Source organism: Gasterosteus aculeatus, chromosome 16, assembly GCF_964276395.1.
Source record: "Gasterosteus aculeatus chromosome 16, fGasAcu3.hap1.1, whole genome shotgun sequence".
Lineage (NCBI taxonomy): Eukaryota > Metazoa > Chordata > Actinopteri > Perciformes > Gasterosteidae > Gasterosteus > Gasterosteus aculeatus.
The window spans coordinates 2,637,167-2,659,736 of NC_135704.1; the positions used below are offsets into that span (position 1 = coordinate 2,637,167).

Sequence of the window (22,570 nt, forward strand, 5' to 3'; positions counted from 1 at the left end):
GATGTTTTACTGGTTTATTTCTCTCTACCCTCATCTGAGTAACGTGTCCTGCGTAATTGTGCTGGACGGGTCATCGCAGTACGTCCGCTTTTGGACGCGTTGGACCATCCGGCGGCCGTAAAAGTCACGATAATCTTCTGGCAGCTGGTCCAGAGCGCACAGCGCCCTCTCCAGCGCCTGAAGGGCTCGAGTCGCGGCGACGGGGTCCTTGTTACCGTACGGGTCCTTTTGATCGTAGCTGTTGGCTGGCAGGTGGCGCCAGAACACGTTGACGCCCACTCCGAACTGCAGAGCCAGCGTGTTGTGGAACCACAGGGCTGAGGAAAGCGGGGGGAAACTAAGTCAGGGAGGTGTGGGCTTTGTTAGGCCTCCAACAGGTCTTGGGAGCCACATTTCCCGCGATAAGCATGACAGGGTGACAGAACATACTGTCCATGGCAGTTGGGACGGCAGCGTTACTTACCAGGGATGAAGAGCAGATCCCCGGGCTCCAGCACACACTCGTATCTTTTTGCTTTCACAAACTCAGGAAACTGATTCAGGTCTGGGCATTCGATGTCCAGTACCTCAGATTTAGACCCTGATAGGTAGAATTAAAATAAAAAGCTGCACTTTTTAGTGTTTATATTTTATAAACCATGAAACACACAAAAAACATGCCTCCAGTTGAATGAATTCAATATTAGAGTTGAATAAGAAAAAGGGTTGAAACAACAGATTTTGAGCCATCAAACAAACTGGCATCTTCACACAGACACTTGCCTGACAAGTAGAGGTGCAGTGCATCTTGGGGGCTGTAGAGCGCCACTCTCTTCCTCCCAGTCACCTGAGCCAGCAGGTTGTCCATCACCTGAAGGAACGAGCCACAAAGATCAGAAGAGATGGAGCTTACTGGCGGCTTCTAGTGTATCTCCTTTCAGAGGGAGGTCAAAGTATCGTGTATTGGAACCACTACGCTGTTTGATCTGTGTGTTCTACACTGACACCTAGTGGCCAATGTTGATTGCTGCACCGACGAGCTTGCGACTGGTCAGAATGACAAGGGACGTGCAGGCAGTGAGGTACCGGAAGTTTATCGTGCCCATGAACTCAGAGTTAGCATCTTTGCTGACAATCTTCATAACCCTGTGCTTTATGTTGATATTTGTGAAGTTCCACTACAATAAGTCACAAGGTTGGTTCTCTGTGAACCACATGTGAGTGTGTTATGTGGTTATTACATCTTGGCCCCAAGGTAAACAGAATGCACTGTGTTGTTATATGTAATGAACTACCCATATCGGGTTTCTGCTAACAGCCTTTGGTTCCTGATAGATCATTTGTACTTGCTCTTTTCAGTTTTACAAAACCACATTTTTCTGCATCAAATCCTTCCAAACAACAACCTTTCTGTTCCTTGGAGAATACGGTACTGGAAAATCTATGTCAAGCTGTATAGCTAGATTAAGGTTTTCTTCAAACAACATTTAGTGAGGACAGCATATATCGCACCAAAACAATTATAATGTATACATACTGTATTATACTATACCTATATACCTATTATAGAATTTATATATATATAATATGGCAAGACGCTAATATATATATATATATAAATAAAACATAAATAAAACAATAGACAGGCGACAAATGCAAGACGCAAGGAGGACTACTCGCGGGACGCTCACGTCGTAGTGCGTCCACAGCTGCAGACCACAGGAGCTGATACGGAAGACACTGGAGAAGAACTGATGGGGTTCAAAATACTGTGGGATGTGAAAATCTTCCGCCAAGTCCGGGAACTGTTTACTCAGATCAGCTGGCTCCTGTGAGAGACATTTATATTCTTGGTCAAAATCTTTTGCCATATAAATACAAAACAAATGTCTAAACTCTGAGGGGACAAAACTTAATGCCGCATGTTCACAAATTTCAGAAGTCTTCGTCATACCTTTCGAACGTCCTCTCCCAGGGACCGAAGATAATAGCTCTCATCCTGATATCAAGGAAAGTCATTAAAAGACACAAAATACTGTTAAACAAATGCATATAGGTACGTTTTCTTCTGATCTTTACCTCACACAAGAAGAAGTGAGAGTGCTTCCTTTCAGATGCCCTTTTCACAAACTCTTTGAATGGCAGAGTCCTGTAAACAAAGAGCTGTAGCTGAGCATCGTGGGGAGAGAGACAGACACAGAGAGAGACAGACACAGAGAGAGAGAGAGAGAGAGAGAGGGAGAGAGAGGGAGAGAGAGCTCACTTGTATGCAAAGTTTTTGTGGAGGAAGTCCATCTGTGGCTGAGCGGAGACGTGGATCTTAACCTCCTTGTCCCCCCCTCTGTCTCTCAGATACTCCACCGTCCACTTCTGCAGACATGGTCCCAGACACGAGCCTCTCAGGACAGCCGGTTTGCGCTGGGAACAACATTCACGGTATTATTCATAACTTAAAGCGCCGTTTCAACAACTGTAACATATAAATTAAATTTGACTCGATGGGTTACGCACCAAATCACTAAGCCAAATTCTGTGTAATTTAAAAAAATATCCTATTTGAAAATATAGGAACACACCAACATATTAAGACACACATATTTAATTTAATAATATTGGTAAATCTGTATTCTAACACGTATTTGAAACAACATGTACTGGAGTCTATCGCATCACCGTGAGACGCGCGGCGGGTCGCTGCCTTGTGCCCCGCCGCGCGCAGCCCTCCGTGGGGCGGTTTGTGGAACTACGTTCCGGCCGGACGAAGGTTGAGTCCCGTGTTCCTGCAGCTTACCTGCGGGTAGATGTCTCGCAGAAACACGTCCTTATCTACCTCTGTAAATATCGGAACAGGTATTCTTTCCTGCAGCTCCATTTCACTTGATATGCGCTAAAATATCACGAGCTGCTGAAAGTAAACAGATCGTAAGTTGACGGGTGTTACATTGTTAATGTTCCGTGTAGAAACAGGATATTACTAAATAAAGGTCGGCTATACAAAAAAAGGATAACGGAACGTTAGTTAAAGAATAATGTCCATGATTGCTGGATACACTAAATAATCATATTCTCACGATGGTGGTAGATTTCTATGTGCATTCTGACTATTTGCGGGTTGTTCCTCGCCGGAAGTTACAAGCACACGGACCAGCTTCCGAGGGGGGAAAATGGCGCTGCCCATATTAAGAGGTTGTCACAGGTTTCCATCAACGTTAAGCTTTACTCGTCTGTGTTTCAATGAAAGTGTCATCCTGAACCGGTCCGGGAAACGACCGCTACCTTGTCCGTCCCCGGCCGCTGTGGTAGAAACGGTCCGCCAGTACAGCTCCGACCGCGGGGGGCAGAACCAGAACCAGAAGGTGGTGGTCTTCGGCCTCCCCAATCCGTTTATCTGGTTCCGCACCAGAATCTACTACTTTCTGATCCGGGCTTACTTTGATAACGAGTTCAACATCGAAGAGTTCGCGGATGGAGCGAAGCAGGTGAGTACAGACCGGGGGACGAATGCTGTGACACAACTTCATTCATTGGACGGGATGTATTGGCCATTAGGACCTCACACACCACAGTGAGGTGCTTGTGTTGACTCATGAAGGTGCTTGTGTTGACTCGTGAAGGTGCTTGTGTTGACTCATGAAGGTGCTTGTGTTGACTCATGAAGGTGCTTGTGTTGACTCATGAAGGTGCTTGTGTTGACCCCCGCAGGCCTTCACACATGTCTCCGGGCTGCTGTCTCGGTGTCACTTCGAAGCGTTGGAAGGACTCGTGGCTAAGGACGTAAGTACGGGAAGCCAGCAGGTCCACACTTCTGTTTAAATATAATGTACCAACTAACCAATTTGCATTTTATTGCCTTTTTATTTTCGACATGATATAATGTGCCACACAATTAACAGTATAAAAGCCATTGAGACAACTTCAAACTATGCGAGGGGGGTTTGAATTAGAAACTAAGCTTTTTCATTTATCATTTAGTATTTTTCTGATCGAGAAGTCTTTTGTGTTAGTTTCTGCTTTAGAAACGGAATCAAAGAAGCATTGCAGATGACAAAATGGATATTAGGTGTGACCCGAAGCACCTTAAATCCAGCCTCCTAATATTGGTGTCACTTTATTAAAACATAAGACTGAGCAACTTCCTCATTTTATCCCACTCAATGTCTCTCGCTGATCCCCATTTACAATAAACATGTACTCCTATTTCTGTGTGTACTGATTTTGTAGATAGTATAGATTCAAATAACACGCAACAGCTATTTGAATATCATAAATAGTTCAAAGGGATTGTCTATTTAATTTGAGTTTTATGAGCCCTTTTAAGAGCAGATTCTCTACCATCCATAATTGTGTTTAGCAGAGTCCTGACTCCTGTATCTATTTCCTTCATCCATTAAATTATAGAAGTGTTTTGCTCTATCTGTGTGTTTCAGAGCACAGCTGGAATTTAAAATAAAAACGTTTACCTGTTAAAAAGGACAGTGTTCTAAGATTGGTGTATATAAAGAGTGTAACCCCTCTGCTGAAGTTGAACCACATGTTTTTGTCTATGCAGTTGATTACAAAGCTGGAGGACAAATGCAACGCGCTGCCATCGAGCCACAAGAAAGCTCTCTCTGCAGATCCTGATGACATCATGTACACAACACCTGGAGACGTGGGGATCTACTATGATGATGATGGTCAGCATGTCATCTTAACCTCCAAGATTGTCTACACACACACACATACACTCACCGGCCACTTAGGTTCACCTTGCTAGTAAAAGGTTGGACCCCTTTTGCCTTCAGAACTGCCTTAATTATTTGTATCATACATCCAACATTCCTCAGAGGTGTTGGTCCATATTGCCATGACAGCATCATTGCTGCAGATTTGTCGGCTGCACATCTATGATGAATGTCCCGCTCACATCCCAAATGTGCTCTATTGGATTGAGATGTGGTGATTGAAGGCCTTTGGAGTACAGAGGACTCATTGTCATGTTCGAGACAGTAGTTTGAGACGATGACGTGAGCTTTGTGAAGTGGTCCATTATGCTGCTGGAAGTGGCCATCAGAAGATGTTACACTGTGGTCATGGAGAGATGGACGTGGCCAGCAGCAATACTCAGGAGGCTGCTCCATTTAAACGCTGCTCACTTGGTATCAGGGGGTCCAAAGTGTGCCAAGAAAATATCCCCCACACACTAGACCCGTTGATACAAGGCTGGATGGATCCATGCTTTCATGTCGTTTACGCCACATTCTGACCCGACCACCTGAATGTCGCAGCTGAAATCGTGTCCCATTTTGGTGAGTCTACAAATAGTAGTCTCTGTTTCCCGTTCTTAGCTGACCGAGTGGAACCCAGCGTGTCTTCTGCTGCTGTAGCCCGTCGTCTTCAAGGATCCACGTGTTGTGGGTTCAGATGTGTTTCCTGCGTATTTCTTGGTTGTAACGAGTAGTTCTTTGAGTTCCTGCTGCCTTTCTATCATCTCCAACCAGCAGGCCCACTCTCCTCGGACCTCTCGCACCAACAAGGCATTTCTGTCCACACAACTGATGCTCACTGGATATTTTCTCTTTTCGGACCATTCTCTGTAAACCCAGACATGGTTGTGTGTGAGAATCCCAGTAGATCAGCAGGTCGTGACGTACTCTTGTCGTAGGAACCGATGGCCCATTCCCAGACCGGAGTAAATAAAGCAACTTCACTGTGGACAAAATGAAGAAACCTGACTGAACAGCCAGATATTTTGTGTTTGAAATGGACCCATTACTGGTCCAGGGTTATTAAGTGTGAGTACTATTCTTTTCCAGGGAGAAAATTTGTCACCATTCTGATGCGTTTCTGGTATCTGACAAATGCACGTCTTCCTGAAGACACCCTGGAAGGAACCCGCGTCTACCAGGTGGCCATCGGTGGAGAAGGAGAGGCAGAAACGAAGAGACTCCTCAGTGCAAACTATGAGTGAGCATATCATTTCTGTCTGGAAGGCTTGTTCATATTAAATATACGTAAGCGCTGTGTGAATTTGGGTATTGATACTGATCGGTCTTTTCTTATCTGACAGATTCCAAAGGGAGTTCACGAAGGGTGTGCCTCCAGACTGGACCATTACCAGGATCGAGCACTCCAAGCTTTTGGATTAAAGTGGTTTTGATTAAGTGGCAGTTGTGCCACTGGAAATGAATCAAAGACATGACATCACCCTCACTATCTGCTTTTATTAAATTGAGTTACACTAAAGCAGCTCATGATAATCCACTGGGGAAAATGTGATGCATCGAGGAAAGCAGCAGGAAAAGACCTGGATTCACTCGAAATTCATTGAGGCGACCAATTGATGGCATAGAGACCAGACATCAGTGTTTCTTAGGATATTCTTCTAAATCTCTGGTACCCCCTCAACGAAAATGTGATCTGCACCTCTTCTTTGAAACACTCGTCTTGTCTGGTACTTTATTTCCAAGTAAAGACATTGAGAATACATTTCTCTATGTAAGGCTGTGTGGTATAAGATGTTTCAATTCATTCTGCCAGATTTGTTTTCACACAAATAATTTGTCTCTTTTTTATCTCACTTAACCTGACTATACATGCTATATGTGTGTTGTGTTTGCATACATATGTTTGCAAGGATTGAGGTTGCCTGATGCAGCTGCAAAAGACCCTGTTTTATTAAAGATGTGAGAAAATAGCGGTTTAATTCATTGTTCCTTTATAATAATGGAAATAAGGTGTCTTACGACATAGAAACGTCAATGAAAATCCCGTACGGCTGTGTGAAAAACATCTACATCAAAGTTTAAAAAATCAATAAAAGAAAAAAGCATGAAAGAAAACCAAACGTCACGTGTCCCACGTAGCTGCTCTCCCATTGGTCTATTTACTAAGTTATTTCCTCCCATTGGACGAATGCCGTGCCGATCACCACCCACGTGTGCACCCTGTGGTTCCTGTTGTGGCGGTTGAGCCGGTGAGGAGGACCACAGCTGTTCTATCTATGAGGAGGACGGCCCGGGAGGTGTCGTGCCGGGGAATGACAGCGGACACATGGAGAAGGAGCACCTGTGACACCTGAAGGTCCGGAGTCCCGACTCAACCATGAAACTCGCCGCTGTGGCCTTTTACGGACTCGCCGTGGGGCTTCTGGCGGTTGGCCTGCGGGAGCTGCTGACTGGCTTCGAGGAGAACCGCTGCAGTATGACATACATGTTCGAGTACCCGGAGTACCGGGTGAGTGACCGGGCCAACGAGCCGGGCCAACGGCGTCAAGCAACGCGACATGTCGACCACGAATGAAGCTGACGCCAACTAGTCACGCTGCCATATTTACAGCGTGGTTGATTTGTCTCGTTTTCTTTAACGCCGCTGAGAGAAATGGTGTCTCCAAGTGAACCGACATTATAACGTTATGCGGCGTCTTATAGGCTAACTGGCGTTAGCCGACTGAGCGGGTGGCGGTTGGTGTGGGACTGTTGCTGCCGCTCAGTCCGGCTCCACCAGGTGTGTGTGTGTGTGTGGGCGCGTGTGCGTGCGCGTGTACGTGCGCGCGCGCTCAATAGATCAGCCGTAATTAGCGGCCAACAGCAGCTGCTGATCTTTCAATCCTCTCAGCAGACTTTTTACAGCACTTACGGAATCATCCGCTACAACACAGGTGGAGGTAGCTAGAGCTACACCTTCCGATAGTAATGGCTGCTGGATGCTCACCAACGTCATCATCTGACCGGAAGTGGAGCACAGCTGGGGGCAACACGGGCATCCGCCTCACCTCACACGGCAAAGAGCAAATCAAGTATCGTAATTTAATGTAAATTCAGCATTAACCTATTTGAAACTGTTCAGAGTGAAAATGCACAACTGGACTCATCATTTCTCCTCAGCTCCAAATTTACCTACCGATGTAGTTGTGCGTAAATGGGGTCAACTGTCAATTTATCCAACTTCTCATCACATCGAGCTACAATTACCTGCGTGTATTTATAGTAATGTAGGTGAGGAGCACGGTGAGGGAGGGGGGTGTTTCCTCCCGGCTGGAGAGTAAGATGTGCTGTGAGAATGTTTCGTGATGCCTTCATGGCTGTGGGAAAAGGGTGAATGAGCTGTCACCCAACGACGACCCCTCCTGATCTCGTGTGTGTGTTTGCTTCACAGCGCGTTGCTCTGCCTCGTCGGGTGGCCAGGCTCTACCCGGCGTACGGCCTCTACCTGTACGGGGAGGGTCTGTACGCCCAGGAGACCCGCGCCCTCAAACTCACCGGTGCCCCTGTGCTCTTCCTGCCTGGAAACGCCGGCAGTCACAAACAAGGTAAGTGAGGGTTAAGCAACCGGAGAGAACAGTTACAAGTATTTTGGGATTAAATAGCATTTTGATTTCAGTTCTTGAATTGTTTTGAAGAAAATATTTATTTTCATTCTTCACTTTTGAGGTTTTATTTTTCAGTTGTAGATTTTCTATTTTCTGATTTCAAACCTTATTTTTTCAGGTTTCAAATATTTTTTTTCACATTCAGTATTTTGGCCCCGATCTGGCACGTAGGGAGCGTGGCATCAACTGAGAAGGTTGTGTGCTCACACCTGGGAGTCCAAATGGAGTGTGTTTGTGGCGGCTTTTCTACATTCTTTGTGTGGTTAAATGAGTCCTGAGGTCTTGTCTGTCTGCACGTATTCTCCTGGCTTAAAGTCATTGAGCCCTGAGCACAACAAGCTTTCTCTTTCCACACAACTCAACAGCTCTGTTTGAAAGGTTGTGTTTCATCAAGACTGGGAATATGAAAGCAGTTAGAGGTTGATGCAACTGAGGTGAATATGTTGTATAGAAAGTGTTTATTGATAATTCTCACAGTGCCTACGTTTCCTGACGACAACGCGGTGGAGGAATGTTTTCAGCCTTCTTTGTTAAGCTGTCACTCTGCTTACGCGCCCTTTGAGTTGACGCCAGATAAGGGCCACAATTCAGAAAGGGGGAAAAAAGATTTGAAAATTTAAAAAAATCTGCAACTGAAAAATGAAAGACCTCAAATATAAAAAATATGCTCAGGTGAAGAATGAAAATAAAAATTTTATTCAAAACAATTTAAGAATTATATCTGATCCCATATCTGTGTGTGCCACCAACATGTAGTAATATATTGTATTCATAATATTTTTTTAAAAAAAGGTCAAAGGATATTGTACCGTCTCTAAATCATATCTGCAGGAAAGCTCTAAATGATACAAACCTCCTCCTCCCTGTTCTTGCTATCAGTGTGTAGGAGGAGAACACCCGCGCCTTTCTTTGTGTGAATACAAACACATTGTGCTGCTACACTCAGGCTCTCTGTTTTTCATGGCTCACGTTAACACTTCTCAATCTGTTGTATTTTTAACAGCTGATGTTTGACAGGCTTCCTTAACTTTACCGCTTCCAACAGCTAGATGAGGTGCCAGTGTCGAGTCACATCTGGTTGTTGCTGCCATGTTTCACAGGAAAATGGGACAGACGGTCAATTTAAAGATTTCTATTTTTGCCTATATTTTTTTTTAGGTGATGGACTGTCGGTCCAAAAATGTGGCGCAAAGCTCAAGACGTGATGAATCTGATCAATAACTAAAAATAGTATTGCATTGGTCATTAGCGCCATGTCAGTTAGCGGAGAAGCATCGATGCTATGCATATACAGCTGTGATTTGTGTAGGCGAAGCAATGCCGAACATCTGTATGATTTTACTAAACATCTGGTGCTTACTGCTGTCTGGAGAAAACCCACGCAGCCTAAACACACTCAAAATGTCTTCCTCTCTTAAAAAAGCTCGCTCCCTGGGCTCGGTGGCTTTGAGGAAGGCTGAAAACGTGGAGGGCGGTCTCCACTTCAACGTGTTCACCGTGGACTTCAACGAGGAGCTGGTGGCCCTCTATGGCGGCAGTCTGCTCAGGCAGACCCACTTCCTGCATGAGAGCATTAAGGCCATCCTGAGGCTCTACAAGGTCAGACCTCAAGCATCAGCTGCCTGTCAGACAGGGTTACTCACTCTAGTTGGCAGATCCTGCTGGTGAAGTATTATTTTAGTTTGGGTGATCCATTACATTACCTGCTACATTTAAACTTAAGGCATAGCATCAAGCCCTCTGACTTGTACTTCTTGCATCAGTAAAGGAGCGGACCGGGAGCCATAGCTAATTACAGCTAATTAAATGCTCAGTCAGTAAAAAATATCCATGTGTCTCTCAAACTCTTCTTTCCAGTGATTCCATAACCCCCTAGTGGTCCTTGCTAATCTCTCTTCTCCTTCGCCCTGCTGCCCAGCACCTGAAGACCCCCCCTCAGAGTGTGGTGCTGGTTGGTCACTCCATGGGAGGAGTGGTGGCCCGGGCGCTCTTCACTTTGCCCCGCTTCAACACCAATCTGGTCGGCCTCATCATTACCCAGGCCTCCCCCCACCTGGCTCCGGTGCTGGCCCTGGACCCGTACCTGCTGGGTAGGGAGAACTCTCGTGCTGGTATCTCAAATAGTACATCGACACGCTGGTCTCCTCATTGTAGCTGACAAGACAACTGCCGATTGGACCTTTTGATCCAAAGGCCCTCGACCAGGGAGGAAGTAACTAATCGGTCTAGTCGGCCACTGTATTGTTCAGCTCGTGTGATTCATTAACAATGTCAAATACCAGCTACAATATGACTTATTTGTATTCCAAAGATGGAGAACGTCTCAACATCATAGCTGTGTTGTGAACTATGAATTCCGATGACTTAATGTAAAGTTATAATAAGTAACTTTTCTGCATCAAGATGTCTGTTTTTAAGCCACATTTTAAGGATTATCTTGTTTTATATATTTCAACCAGATGAAGGCCGTCACGTTATCGGAGAAACAAGATTTATACTTGTTCTGTGTTAGTCGCAGCTTGTATTTGTGTGAGAGGAGTGTTAATGGGGTGAAGAGAAACACTCCCATGATCCCTCTTCTGTTGATCTCTTATTGGTTTTCTGATTAAGGGAAGTGCCACATTGTGTGTATAACTTGTCTTTGTCTTCGCTCCATGTAGATTTCTATGCTGCAGTCAGACAGAAGTGGGTGAACTGTGCAAAAAAGCTCAGGAACGTCACAGTTCTGTCTGTTGGGGGTGGTTACCGGGACTACCAAGTCCGCTCCGGCCTGACATCCCTGCCTTGTACCCCAGGAGACCCCAATAAGTTGTCCCTCGTGGTAATTATTGGTGAACTTTTCAATTTGTTTAATTTGTTTGGGACTTTTTCTTAGAACCCAAGAGCCTCCTCAATAAATTAAGAGCTTTAACTTCATTTTCAGGGCCAAATAAATGTAGTCTTTTAGAGTTTTAGTTTTTTTTTCATTCCTGTAACTACGAACTGCCAGCAGGGCTCGTGTTTGATGCTGCACTGTCAATGTCTTATTGTTTTTGTCAAGGCAACAGCTGTTCCCAGAACCTGGGTGTCCACTGACCATCTTTCCATCGTTTGGTAAAAGACACCGCATTATGTTCTGGCCCACTGTTTTCCTATATATGCAATAGATTACAGATTATCAATGCAGTTTACCTGCCTTTTGTGTTCCAGGTGCAAAGAGCTTGTTCTCGCTACTGTCAGGGCCTTCTTTGACCTCCTCGATCCTGAAACCAGACAGGTCAGAAATCTCCAGTCTCCAGTGTTTCCGCGACCACTAAATGGCCTGGAATAATTTATGGGAATCACTGCACCTCTGATAAACTGAAGCAGCTTCAGTCTGTTTCTATGTCAACCGTTGTGTTATTAGTTCACAGTTAACCCGGAGAAGAAAATGGCTGTACTGAACCATCACTTCATCAGACACCCTGTCAGGATGCTGGGAGACACTGAAGACATCTCCCTCTCAGGTCACAGAGACATCATACTAGTAGCTGTCATTTTTATTCTTGTCCTTGTGCTTTGGAAGCCATGTCTTTGCATTTGTGTCCATTGTATTGCATTATATTTCAATGACTCCATAAAGCGAATGAATGCCGTTTTGATCGAGTGACACTTTGCCTGTTTTTTTTTTTCTCCAGATTTTCCTGAAGCATGGAGTGAAGTTAACACACTGCGCCTGGCTTACAGCACACCGAAGGTGCCAGACTGCGTCTCAATATATCAAATGGGTCGTTTGTATATTTAAGAAAGCTCAGCCCTGATAGACCGTTGTCTTCAGTGTAGCTCTGTGTCTACAGGAAGGACAGGTCAAGTACTTTCGGTTTGCCCTGTCGAGTCGCAGGAAAGCCTACAGCCATTTCTACTGCCGGAGCAGCAACATGGTGAGTCCTCAGCTCTTTGTGCAACCCATGAGTTGTTTAGTACGGAAACCTACAGATGGACGGGAGATAAAAATCTTTATCAAAGTGTTTTTTGTTTTTCAATCCTCCTGACCTGAAGGGCAGTTGGGAACTCTTTGTACCTCTCTGTCTTACCTGCAGAGCTATTGATCAAACGACATGGTGTGAGTGGCTCAGTGTTGGAGATGTCGGCTGCAGAGGTGTTTGTCTTCTCCTGTCTAATGGGACTAAATGGCACATCACTCATTGTGCTCAACTATGTCTCTCCAGAAATCATGACCTCGTTACTGAAGAAAATCCACAGACCTTGTTGTTGCGTGTTTCCTGTAGGAACTATGTTTGAAAGAAAATCAACCCGTTTGTCAGAGAATTTAAGAGAATACTTTTCTTTTCTTTTTTTTTTTTTTAAATGATTGTTTCATCTGCATCCTGCTTTCTCAAATGGAAAAAAGTAAATTTTTCCCCACTAGGGGAAGGATAAACCTAGTAAAGTGCATTTTCCACATGCTGAGTGATTAAATGCATGAGTAACACTATTTAGATCAATAGAATTAAAAAATGCATCACCAGAATTCTTCTTCTGTTGTTGGCCTTGGGGCTTCCGTAGTGATTCGTAGAGATGGATGGATGACTCATTGAAGTAAAATTAAGCACCAATTTGTGACTGAAGTGCAAAAGTGACATGTTTAGAAAAGCATGAAACCAAAGTAATGTTTGCTCTCGTAAAAGTTCCATCCTCATTTGTTGATCCTCAACAGGAGATGACGAGCTGGGTGTACGGCTGCGTGCACAAGAACAGCTCTTCGTGGTAAGAATAGGATGGCAGGTGGCAGGCAAAGAGGTTCCCTATCTGCTCTACCCCACAGTTCTTTCATACTTGCACGCTCACTGTATGCCTTTTTGTTGTATTACAGTAGATGACAAATGTATTTCTATTGCTCTGCTTTTCAGTGTGCATGCAGAGGATCTGTCCACGGGAACTGAGCTTCTGCCCCCCTACAAGGTATCGGTCCTCTGAGACGGCGTCCTGTCCGGTCTGAGCTGCTGTCGGTTTGCTAATAATTGTCTTTGATCCTCCTTAGATCCTGATTCTGAGTCTCAGTGACTTGTCTTCAGTTACTCATCTGGTTGTTTCCGCCTCCAACCTCAACGGCAAGCAGGTACATAATGAGATGCAAAGACAATCGCTGTTTGTCCTTTGTCTGTCCATCTCGCTGTAAAGGAAGAAAGTTACAGCACACCTGGACTTTGAGCTAAATACTAACAGTGACACGTTTCATCACACACAAGTGGACACAGACTTGGCAGAGCTAAGCCAGGAGACACGCTCTTAATTATTTGTATGACAAGTCAAACTATTTGAAGGTAAATATAGCCAAACAAATAAAAAAATAACTACAAACACTTTAACTTCAAAAACAAGAGAAAGTGGGATCCTAAAATATAGTCAACGTGGTGGTCAATGTAGTGGCTCATTGTAAGTGCCTCATCACTTTAAACAGTCAGATTATATTTCTTTAAATGTGGCTGCTGGCAGAAGGTTTTTTGGAATGCATCATCATCTAACTGGATCTTGCTGGCGACAATAGTCATCTCAGCTCTTTCAGAATAAGTAGATAAAAACAAGCCCAAAGAGTATCTAATATGAATACGAATGAATAGTTATCATGATATATGTACCGTATGCGCTTGTGTATCATATGTTTGTGTAGATGATTAAATAGAACTAGGAATGTTTCTTGTTGGCAGCATCAATAGAGCTCGTACAGGAAGTCACTGTGACGGATATAAGATCCATAACGGATCTTTGTGATCTGGAAGAACTCTTATAAAACATTAATCTAACTGATATCGTTCTTTCATTAATGAACCTGCGCCGCAGCAGGTTAAAGTAAATGGATGTGTTGCTATGGTGATTTTGCCAAACTGGAACCAAAAAACCTGGTCTGTCATTTTATCCTCAAAAATGATCCGGCGAACTCAGTTGTGTACAAGAAAAGGATATTTTAATGTATACAATGACCTTACAACCGTTGTCCTGTCTGCAGTTCACGGTGGAATGCGAGTGGCAGAGACAAGCGTCTCAGACTCTGTCTGTCCCAGTGCCACATGTCCTGTCCTTCGGTGAGTAGGGATGTGTGTTCATGTGAGTTCTCTTAAGAAGAAACGTTCCTTTTCAGTGACTGTTGGTTTTCCAGGACTCACCGTCAGCGACGTTTCGCTCAACTCGTCTGGACTTCTTCACACCATCAAGCTGCAGCACTTCCACCAGGTAGCGATCATGATTTCATCTGCACATGCTCGAGTCAGTGTCTCTGTCCCTGCAGGGTCACTAAACTTTGAACACGTCTGTGTCTTCAGGTCTATCAGGCTTTCAGAATTACTGTTGCAAGCCAGTGCAAAGTAAATAAAGGTATGTTTACATGTGACACAAGGGCAGGCTGCAGAAGGAGAGAAAGAGGCAAATACATCTAAATGGTTTTGTGTGCTGTACGTACAAACCAGGGCGAAAGCCTGTGTCTCTTTATTGGTGAAAACTAGTTTTTGAAAAATGAAGTTTAGTTTGTTGTTGAAATACTCATTTTGACCACCAGAGGCTCAAGTGCACCTCTACCTATGTTCTAGGGAGCACTAACAGCAGTACTTTTTTCTACCATGGGAGTTTGCACTCTAAACACGAGGTGTATGCTGCTAAGTTGTATCAATTAAATCACCTGAGAGAGAACATGCATGTTTTTAGTTATTTCAGACTTCAAAACGGGAGGAAATTCAGAAACTTGGAACTAAGAAAGCTGAGCCTTACAAAACCTTACTTGTCAGGAGTCATAGACACGGGAGAGGAAACATTTACATCATAGAGGGTTTTTTCTCACTGACCGTGATCCATCGTGTTTTTGTCTGCAGATCGACTGCCCAATGTGTACAGAATCCACGTGTCGTGGTTTGGAGAGGACTCTTTAACCACCGTCAGGTCAGTTGTTCCATCGTCTGTTTCTTTGTTCGGACAGATTTGTCGTCTTCATGCTTTGCGTCATGCCTCAATGTGATGTGTCTCCCAGTGTGCCATCCGTGACCGAGATGTCAGCGATGCTCCACACAAGTCGTCCGGACAACGCCTCCGGTGTCCTCCTTCAGCTCCACACTGCCCCCAACTGCCAGTATAAGGTACGGCTATCAGGTGCTGGACTGAGCCCCAGCCTACAGGCAGTTCGCCATGATGAACCCATTTAATGCCATCAAATAGGAGTTAACCGTATGACACTAATTTAATACGCTGTGTTCTCACCTCAGGTGTCAGTGAGGACTTCATTACCCAGAGTGCTGGGACAGGTACAGCTTTCTTGTCTTCATTGATGTTTAGTGTGTGATTGAAAATGGTGGTATGTGTATTGTTCTTCTGATCGGCTCTCTGATCCAACAGATACTTCGGTTCTGTGGTCCGATGGTGCCGGTGTACACGGCTGTAACCCTGCTCCAGGCCTGTGGGGGGCAGCTGTCCTCCATTCTGAAGTCCAGGCGAGCTGCAGACATGAGCCTGGTGGTGGCCAAAGGCCTCCAGCCTCACAAAGTCAACCTGCCCGTCTATCTTCTGCACATTTTACTTGGGTAGGCTTGAGATTAAGATCGTTGTAATTAACGAGAACCGTCAATCTTGACTTTGGAAACAAGTAATATGAGCAAAATAAAACAAGGTCTTATGTTTTATGAACTTTCTAAAAAAAAAATCCTACTATTGCTTTCAGCTGCAGCTGGTTTCAAGAGGTCTGGTCATTTCTTTACCTCCCCCATATGGATGCCCTCCCTCCAACCCACCCTGATGCTGGATCTCCTGAGGGCGTGCCTCCAGGGGAAGAATGGCCCCTCCTTCTGTCCCCACTACTTTACATCTTGGGAGCAGCCGTGGCATACTGGGGCAGCACGCTGCTCCGTCTCATCATGCGCCTGATCTCACTAATATTAGCTCCGCTCCACAGGTATGGTTGGACAGGTGTGTTGATATACGTGAGTGTGTAATGTCACTGTAAACCTCCTTTTCGATGCAGGCCATCGGTCTCTAGAGACTGCGGCACCCTGCAACTCCGGACGCAGCTCCTCGTCACTTTGTGTCTGATAGTTGTGGGAGGGGTGTCCTGTGGGGCGCTGGCTATCTTTGCTGCCTTTCTGCTCCACCTTTACCGGGTGAGTGTTGGTACATGGGTCATAGAGATGAAGCCTGTCTCAGAGTAACATTGACCAAAACCATGTCTGTTTGCTGTTTCAGTTACTGCGGCTGCAGATGACTGAACGGTCCTTGAGTCACATGCTGAATCTGGTAAGATACACACATTGACCCAAATGCAGTAGGTGGTCCGGTCGATGCTATTGTGATTTTAATGCAGAGCCTGAGTATCCGAATCGATACAATTTTTGATTCTCGTCAAATTGGAAAGTAAATCAGGTCTTTCCTCCATCTTTCCAGGCCCCCGAGAAGCACAGGAAAGCCGAGAACGGCACAGTCGATTCAGAATCTCTGCGCCAGTCTAAGGAATGCAATGGTGCCCCCCTGCTGTCTGAGTGTGCTCTGCAGGAGGTGAGGGACGATTTGCAGCTCCATCTCTGCCTGTCGGCGCTCTCCACACTACCGGTCATGCTCATCGCACCCTCGCTCATCCACTGGATTCGCAACCTGAGGTACAACACAAAAAGCAATGACATGGCTTTGTGTAACACTTAGGAAAATGAATATGCCGGTTTAAGGGGGGGCATATTTGGTAATTACGCATTTCTCTTGGACTGTCATATGTCCGGTAATAGTAAATGGTTGATAACAGAAGATGAGGCATCCTCTGCAGGTACTCCACCCAGCTAGATCCTGACCCTTGCTGGCCAAGCAGTGTGCCTCTAATCGTTGTGTACATCCTGCTGATAAACTGCAACACCTTAAAAATCAGCAATAGGTAAGAGTCCTTCTTGGTCACCAGCACTGTTCGGTTTGTTGAGGTGAATTCTCATTCGCAGCATGCAAACCCTTTCTCCATCTCTTTCAGCAAACTACTGCCTCTGACGTCCTGCCTCCCCCTCCCCTTGTCCATCGCCATGGTGACTTTCTCTCCGCTGCACCTCTACAGAGTCACCCACTTCCTATTGGCGGCACTCGTCCCTGTGGCCTTGTGCTGCGTGCTCTGACGGTATCTGTCCCGTTCCACCATAACAAGCCTTTCTCTAAATCACAGCCTGACGCGCTGAACCGGCTCCGGAGCGCTTTGTTCCAGGAGGACGTGCTCGATCTTGCCGCCATGGAGTAGAGCCATAAACATACATAGCTTGGGGAACTGTGCGCTCGATGTTGGCACTAAAAGCTCCTCGGCAATTACACTACGTTTTCAAATGAGAGGATGTAACGGCCGTGGAACGTTTGGTGTGAATATGGCTCTGAAGGATTGACCTGAAACCAAGTTTGCCTTACTCTGTATATTTATAGCTCTGCCTTCAAGGAGCAACAACTCCACAACCAGTGAAGCTACCGATACTATAGATTCTTAACAGGGTGTTCAAATATGCTCTTTCTGTGTGGTTCCCTGTGTCTCCGCTGGCATTGTGCACTGCGGTCACTTTGCTGTTAACCCCTTCACTGCCCACTGTGACAGGACGTCTCGCTGTGTGTCATCTTTACCTTTTTGACTGTCCAAGCACACAGAACCAGTGGCTTCAGTGCATGCGAAGGCTCCACTCTGTTATGCACCTTTCACAAGAACAACGTTATGATCTACTCGATGTTCTCCAAGATGCTGTTGTGTAGCTAGACAGAGTTTGTGTAGGGGGGGGGGGGGGGGGGGGCTGCACGCTTTATTCGTTTCCAGGGTGGCAGATAAATCTGTCTTAAGTCAGTTTTTTTTTTTTTCTTAAGTCACATTTGAATCTAAATCAACATTCAAAGCTTTATTTTTTATCACGTCTACACAAGGTTTGTCTGCACAGTGGCAGTTATAGATCAGACTGTATAATTGGATTCCAGCAGTGGCTGTGTGTTGCAGTCGTGCCATTCAAACCTTTCCTTCAAATATGGTTGAAAAAAAGGTAGACCTCATCATTTCCAGAAAAAACACTGCCATGATCTAATGAAACCTTTCCAAAAAAGCTTTTTCACTGCCGTCAGAAGAAGGCTTTGCTCTCCGGCCTGCTGCACAAAAAGAACCTGTATTACGAACCGTCGGCCTGTTTGCTCTTTCATTCTCTCACTGACTGTTAAATGTGCAGCTCTAAAATAAGCGCTGAATAGTCTTCTGGTCAGAAATAAGAGTGACTGTTTTTCCAGGCTTGTAAGACATGAGCCAAGAACTGAAAGCAAATAAGAGAATTCTGAAATTTTGCGATTTTTGTATTTGCAAAAGCCTCGTCACACTCCAAAAGCTCTTAATAAGTTCAGGACGCTGTACGTTGTCACAGCACTGCCTCATCATTACAATAACACAGATTATCTTGAGAATTACTGTCTGACTCAGCTGTTTTATTCAGTTAATATCAATTAAACTTCCTGCACAGATGTTTCAAATTAAAAGCTTCCCATTTGGCAATTGGGCAGAAATCCTCCGTTTACCTGGTAGGCTTTTAATGTGAAATATAAGCATTTACTTCACCAGGTGGGGAAAACCTGGTACTACTGATGGAACGAATGCTGTGCAAGTGTTATGCTGAACGTACCATGGGAGGGATGTATAAGCGGGCCTGTATGGTATGGCTCCTATAATAAATACAAACGTTCTGATCTAACAGAAGCATTTTAAACGGCGTGAAGAAGCTCTGTTTCTATTTTACATGTCCATGTTTATATAATCCCAAAAAAGCTTTAGGCCTTTCTGGAAAAATAATCCTTTTGTAGTTGATCAATTAACTCAATCAATGCTGTAAAATGATTCATCATGGACAACCCCCACCCCCCCTCCCCCCCATGAACGCGGACAAAGTGGAGGTAATGCACGAATGTTGACGGGTAAAAAGGGAATGAGGTGATTGGGCTCGCAAGGTTCAAAAAGCAGGTTACACATTTTGTCTAAGCCTGGGATTTATGTTCAGTGGGGATTATGGGATGTCTGTAGTGCTGCAGCAGATCCACACTTTGATTTGAGATTTAAACAGCCGCTTCCAGCTCCATATTGGGACTGGAGTTGCTGCCATGTCGGTTAATAAGTGTCTTTTATTTAATGGTTCCTGGTCCTAATGGTGTACAGGCGAGTACTTTGGGCCAAAGATACCACCACCTGATGTCTTACTCTTTAGTTTTTAAATAGCTTTTCATCAGACATCACACAACTTCTGGACTGGGCGTCTTTTGCAGGTCTTGAAATAAGAAAAAAAACCTTTTTGAATGCTTCTATTTTGTGTGGAGTTCTGTTGGTCCCACATCATGGCTTCTAAGACCAGTTTGGAGCTGTTCCCTATTTCTCTTGTCAACAAAAGCCATCAGTACACAGTCTTTTGCGTCCTACTGATGCTGTTGCAAAATCATCATCATCATTATCATTATAATTATTATGAAGGCTCACAAACGTCTTTGTTCAGTAATGCCCTGAAACCGCTGGTCACTGTAGTGTTTAGTAAATGTTACTTAAATGGGAGTAAATAGTGGAGTAGTTGTGGATCAACGCAGATGCACAGAATCAATGGTTGGTTTAGGTCTTATGGGATTTGTTGACTGGAAGATATCAGACCAGAGGACTTGTCCTTTTTAATATCCGGTGTTCTATGGGGAGGAGGAGGTCTCATTCGGTATAGTTTTGCTTCACACCAGCATAACTGTTGCAGTTCGGCTGCGTGGTTCCGGCTTGTCGGCCTAACCTTTGCTTGACGTTCAGGGTTCCCGTCTGCCAATGACTCTACAAGCCGGTTAACTCTCGCAGGCGCTCTGACTGCTTAGTTGTGGACTTTCATAACGTACCATTTACATTTTTCACAAAACATGCAAGTCAGAAAACCCTAAAAATGGCAGATGAGGGATGGATGTTTCACAACTGGACCTCAGCTTTGTTTCTATTCCACGCCATGTGTTTTGATAACTGCCTCGTCCTCCTGCTGTTGCTCACACCCCCTCATGCCAGTGAAGCAGCTGCTGTGCCTTTCTGCTTCCTTGTGCTTACGCAGCAGTGTGTCTCCCAAGATGAGTTGATACTGGTCTGGTCGCTCCATCCACCAAGCGTCCCCGGCGTGCTCTGCAAAGACCAGCTGCTGCTCCCCGAATGTTACGCGCGCTGTATGTGTTCACGTGCGTTTCACTATAGTCGCTTGTGGTGTAAGTGATCAGCTTCGCTGTGCACGTGTCCGTTTGGTGCCGTTGTAGTGTTTGAGGTGCACATCGGGCCTTGTGAATTGGTGGTACATGTGACCTTGTTGAAGCAATTGTTGGATATGAGAGCTGGTTGTTTTTTTTAGTTTTTTTATATGAATTTAAATGTTTTTATCGGTGTTCACTGTGATCATGTCCTAGTTCCAACGACACATGAGGTTGGGTTTAGTGTTCTTTCGCTCACATTTGAGAGGAATGAGGCCCTTGGATATCATCAGAATGAAGATACATCTTTAACTTTAATAAAATGAATGAATACCCGGAATCAAAGTCTACAATTCCCAAGCACTCCATATTAAATGCTGCCATTTATTTTATAACCCGTAAATCAAAGGGCGTCTTGTTGAAGTGCAGCTGTGAGAAATGTGTCCATAACTATTATTTTTTTGTTAGTCCATTGTAAATTATGGTTTTGCTAACCAAAACGTCTGAAACTATAAAATCATTTAACAACATGGTCGTTGCACATTGGTTGTTTATATTCACTGTTTTCTTTACAAAGTCCTAAAATGCCCTTTTTTCATTGTCTCTCTGGTAATATGGAAGTAAAATCTTTTCAAATGTTCCTACTGTTTACGTGTTTTCACGGTCTGGTAAACCATCCGTTTTTCTTTATTCTGCTTTTGCCTCGAGTGACTTTAAAACCTGTAACCTCCACCCGGCTGCTCCTTGTGCCGAAATAAATAGCCTTCCGTCCTTTGTGAAGATACTGCGACAAGCCGTCAAGTGATAGAACAAAAAAAATGCATCATACCTGAGGGGTTGTTTTTCTATTTTCTTGTGAGGCTTTAGTGTGGAAGAGTGTCTTCTCCTCAGGTTCAGGCATTACTGTCTCAAAATCGATTGCTTTGGTGTTTTTATATTTCTCACATTTTTATCTGATGTTGTAAATGGGATAACTGCACTTTTTGGCACTAATGTTGCAATAAAAAGAAAAGTAACAAGTTGTCTGTTATTACGTCACACATGCAACTTATGACTGATATAAGTGAAGGTTTAAATAGAAGAAGCATAGCAAACATACCTGTAGAATTACATCCACGTGCAGTTAGACTTCAAAAAGCTGTCAGAAGTGGGATTCGAACCCACGCCTCCAGGGGAGACTGCGACCTGAACGCAGCGCCTTAGACCGCTCGGCCATCCTGACTTCCGGTTACACCTTGACACAAACTATTAATAATGCTGACATTACTGAACCATGTTCAAGCTGCACTAAAGAGCACACAGCTGCAAGGGGCCATGTGATCATTTGTAGCCACCGAATGTCAGCCCGTAAGTAGCGAAAACACGTTATTCGCGCTAGTCAAGTTAACATCTATTAATTTACTGTTTCTCCGTCGTTCTGTCCCCTGGTGGTCAAAACGCGCTCACTGCAGCTGTAAGCCACTTTAATATGGACGTAGTATTTCAGGTCATAGAAATGTAACTTTAATTGAGATTGGATCAACATAGCGCTTCGGCTAACCTCCCTACACCGCAAAGCCACCGTCCTCTTCAAAGCACCACTTCACTGCTTCACCCGGTGAGCTTCCTCTCCGCCGTTTGTGTCAGTGACTCGTGGAGAACTTGCTGCACCTCTGCGGACCGGCCACCGGGGGGCGCAGTGCTCCCGGAACACGGGAGTACTGCCTACAATAGCAGGAGGAAAGTGGCAAACAGAGCTGGATAGAAAGTCTCTCGTCACGTGTACCGTTACTTTATGGTGTTTATTCAGAAGCCTTGTTTAACTACGGAGACACGTGCAGACTCCCGGGGCTCCTACTGCGCGATAAATGGGTGACAGGCTAATAGGAGGGATCGTTCACCTGCGTAGCTCTACTGAGAACAGATGGGCCGGTGGAAGAGGTAAACCCACTCCGATCCTTCAAAGTAAAAGCAGTTATACCACAAGTACAAAGTCGTGCTTCCCACGTGTTAGCCAGTAAACTATTGTCTGCAGTCATTATGCATCTCAAAATGATATCCTTGCACACTTATGAATGACGCAGTAATGCAGAAGGTTTG

At 44.8% G+C, this 22,570-nt stretch overlaps 3 protein-coding genes and 1 non-coding gene across 4 annotated transcripts; 2 read left to right on the forward strand and 2 right to left on the reverse strand.

The window, feature by feature from the left end:
• On the reverse strand, window positions 1-2,909 carry tyw5 (tRNA-yW synthesizing protein 5). Its single transcript, XM_040200961.2, has 8 exons — window positions 2,771-2,909; window positions 2,243-2,397; window positions 2,059-2,128; window positions 1,934-1,978; window positions 1,671-1,808; window positions 763-850; window positions 464-580; window positions 1-317 (listed from the first exon to the last, which is right to left on the reverse strand). The coding sequence occupies exons 1-8, from the start codon at window positions 2,849-2,851 to the stop codon at window positions 31-33; spliced, it is 981 nt and encodes a 326-aa protein (XP_040056895.2). The 5' UTR covers window positions 2,852-2,909; the 3' UTR covers window positions 1-30.
• A 151-nt stretch (window positions 2,910-3,060) lies between these two features.
• Window positions 3,061-6,805, forward strand: maip1 (matrix AAA peptidase interacting protein 1). Its single transcript, XM_040200962.2, has 5 exons — window positions 3,061-3,458; window positions 3,682-3,753; window positions 4,529-4,655; window positions 5,775-5,925; window positions 6,029-6,805. Exons 1-5 carry the CDS (start codon window positions 3,144-3,146, stop codon window positions 6,105-6,107), a joined length of 744 nt encoding a protein of 247 aa, XP_040056896.2. The 5' UTR covers window positions 3,061-3,143; the 3' UTR covers window positions 6,108-6,805.
• A 76-nt stretch (window positions 6,806-6,881) lies between these two features.
• Window positions 6,882-21,507, forward strand: pgap1 (post-GPI attachment to proteins inositol deacylase 1). Its single transcript, XM_040200958.2, has 26 exons — window positions 6,882-7,194; window positions 8,116-8,269; window positions 9,753-9,928; window positions 10,248-10,419; window positions 10,990-11,150; window positions 11,370-11,422; window positions 11,519-11,585; window positions 11,715-11,814; window positions 11,986-12,044; window positions 12,145-12,228; window positions 13,005-13,054; window positions 13,198-13,249; window positions 13,329-13,406; window positions 14,295-14,370; window positions 14,445-14,518; window positions 14,608-14,659; window positions 15,151-15,217; window positions 15,306-15,411; window positions 15,538-15,576; window positions 15,668-15,852; window positions 15,990-16,220; window positions 16,290-16,425; window positions 16,508-16,558; window positions 16,706-16,917; window positions 17,079-17,183; window positions 17,274-21,507. The coding sequence occupies exons 1-26, from the start codon at window positions 7,063-7,065 to the stop codon at window positions 17,410-17,412; spliced, it is 2,811 nt and encodes a 936-aa protein (XP_040056892.2). The 5' UTR covers window positions 6,882-7,062; the 3' UTR covers window positions 17,413-21,507.
• A 123-nt stretch (window positions 21,508-21,630) lies between these two features.
• Window positions 21,631-21,713, reverse strand: trnal-cag (transfer RNA leucine (anticodon CAG)). The gene has a single exon. It is a non-coding gene; the product is annotated as a tRNA-Leu (tRNA).
• Window positions 21,714-22,570: the final 857 nt, after the last annotated feature.

Coding starts and splice junctions, on each gene's coding strand:
- tyw5 (XM_040200961.2), bottom strand. CDS start 2,851: ATGGAGCTGCAGGAAAGAATACCTGTTCCGATATTTACAGAGGTAGAT. Junction 2,398..2,770: donor TGCGAGACATCTACCCGCAG/GTAAGCTGCAGG, acceptor TGTTGTTCCCAG/CGCAAACCGGCTGTCCTGAG. Junction 1,809..1,933: donor TGGGAGAGGACGTTCGAAAG/GTATGACGAAGA, acceptor TGTCTCTCACAG/GAGCCAGCTGATCTGAGTAA.
- maip1 (XM_040200962.2), top strand. CDS start 3,144: ATGGCGCTGCCCATATTAAGAGGTTGTCACAGGTTTCCATCAACGTTA. Junction 3,459..3,681: donor TCGCGGATGGAGCGAAGCAG/GTGAGTACAGAC, acceptor TGACCCCCGCAG/GCCTTCACACATGTCTCCGG. Junction 5,926..6,028: donor CTCCTCAGTGCAAACTATGA/GTGAGCATATCA, acceptor CTTATCTGACAG/ATTCCAAAGGGAGTTCACGA.
- pgap1 (XM_040200958.2), top strand. CDS start 7,063: ATGAAACTCGCCGCTGTGGCCTTTTACGGACTCGCCGTGGGGCTTCTG. Junction 11,151..11,369: donor CCAATAAGTTGTCCCTCGTG/GTAATTATTGGT, acceptor GTTTTTGTCAAG/GCAACAGCTGTTCCCAGAAC. Junction 16,426..16,507: donor TTCTGCTCCACCTTTACCGG/GTGAGTGTTGGT, acceptor TTGCTGTTTCAG/TTACTGCGGCTGCAGATGAC.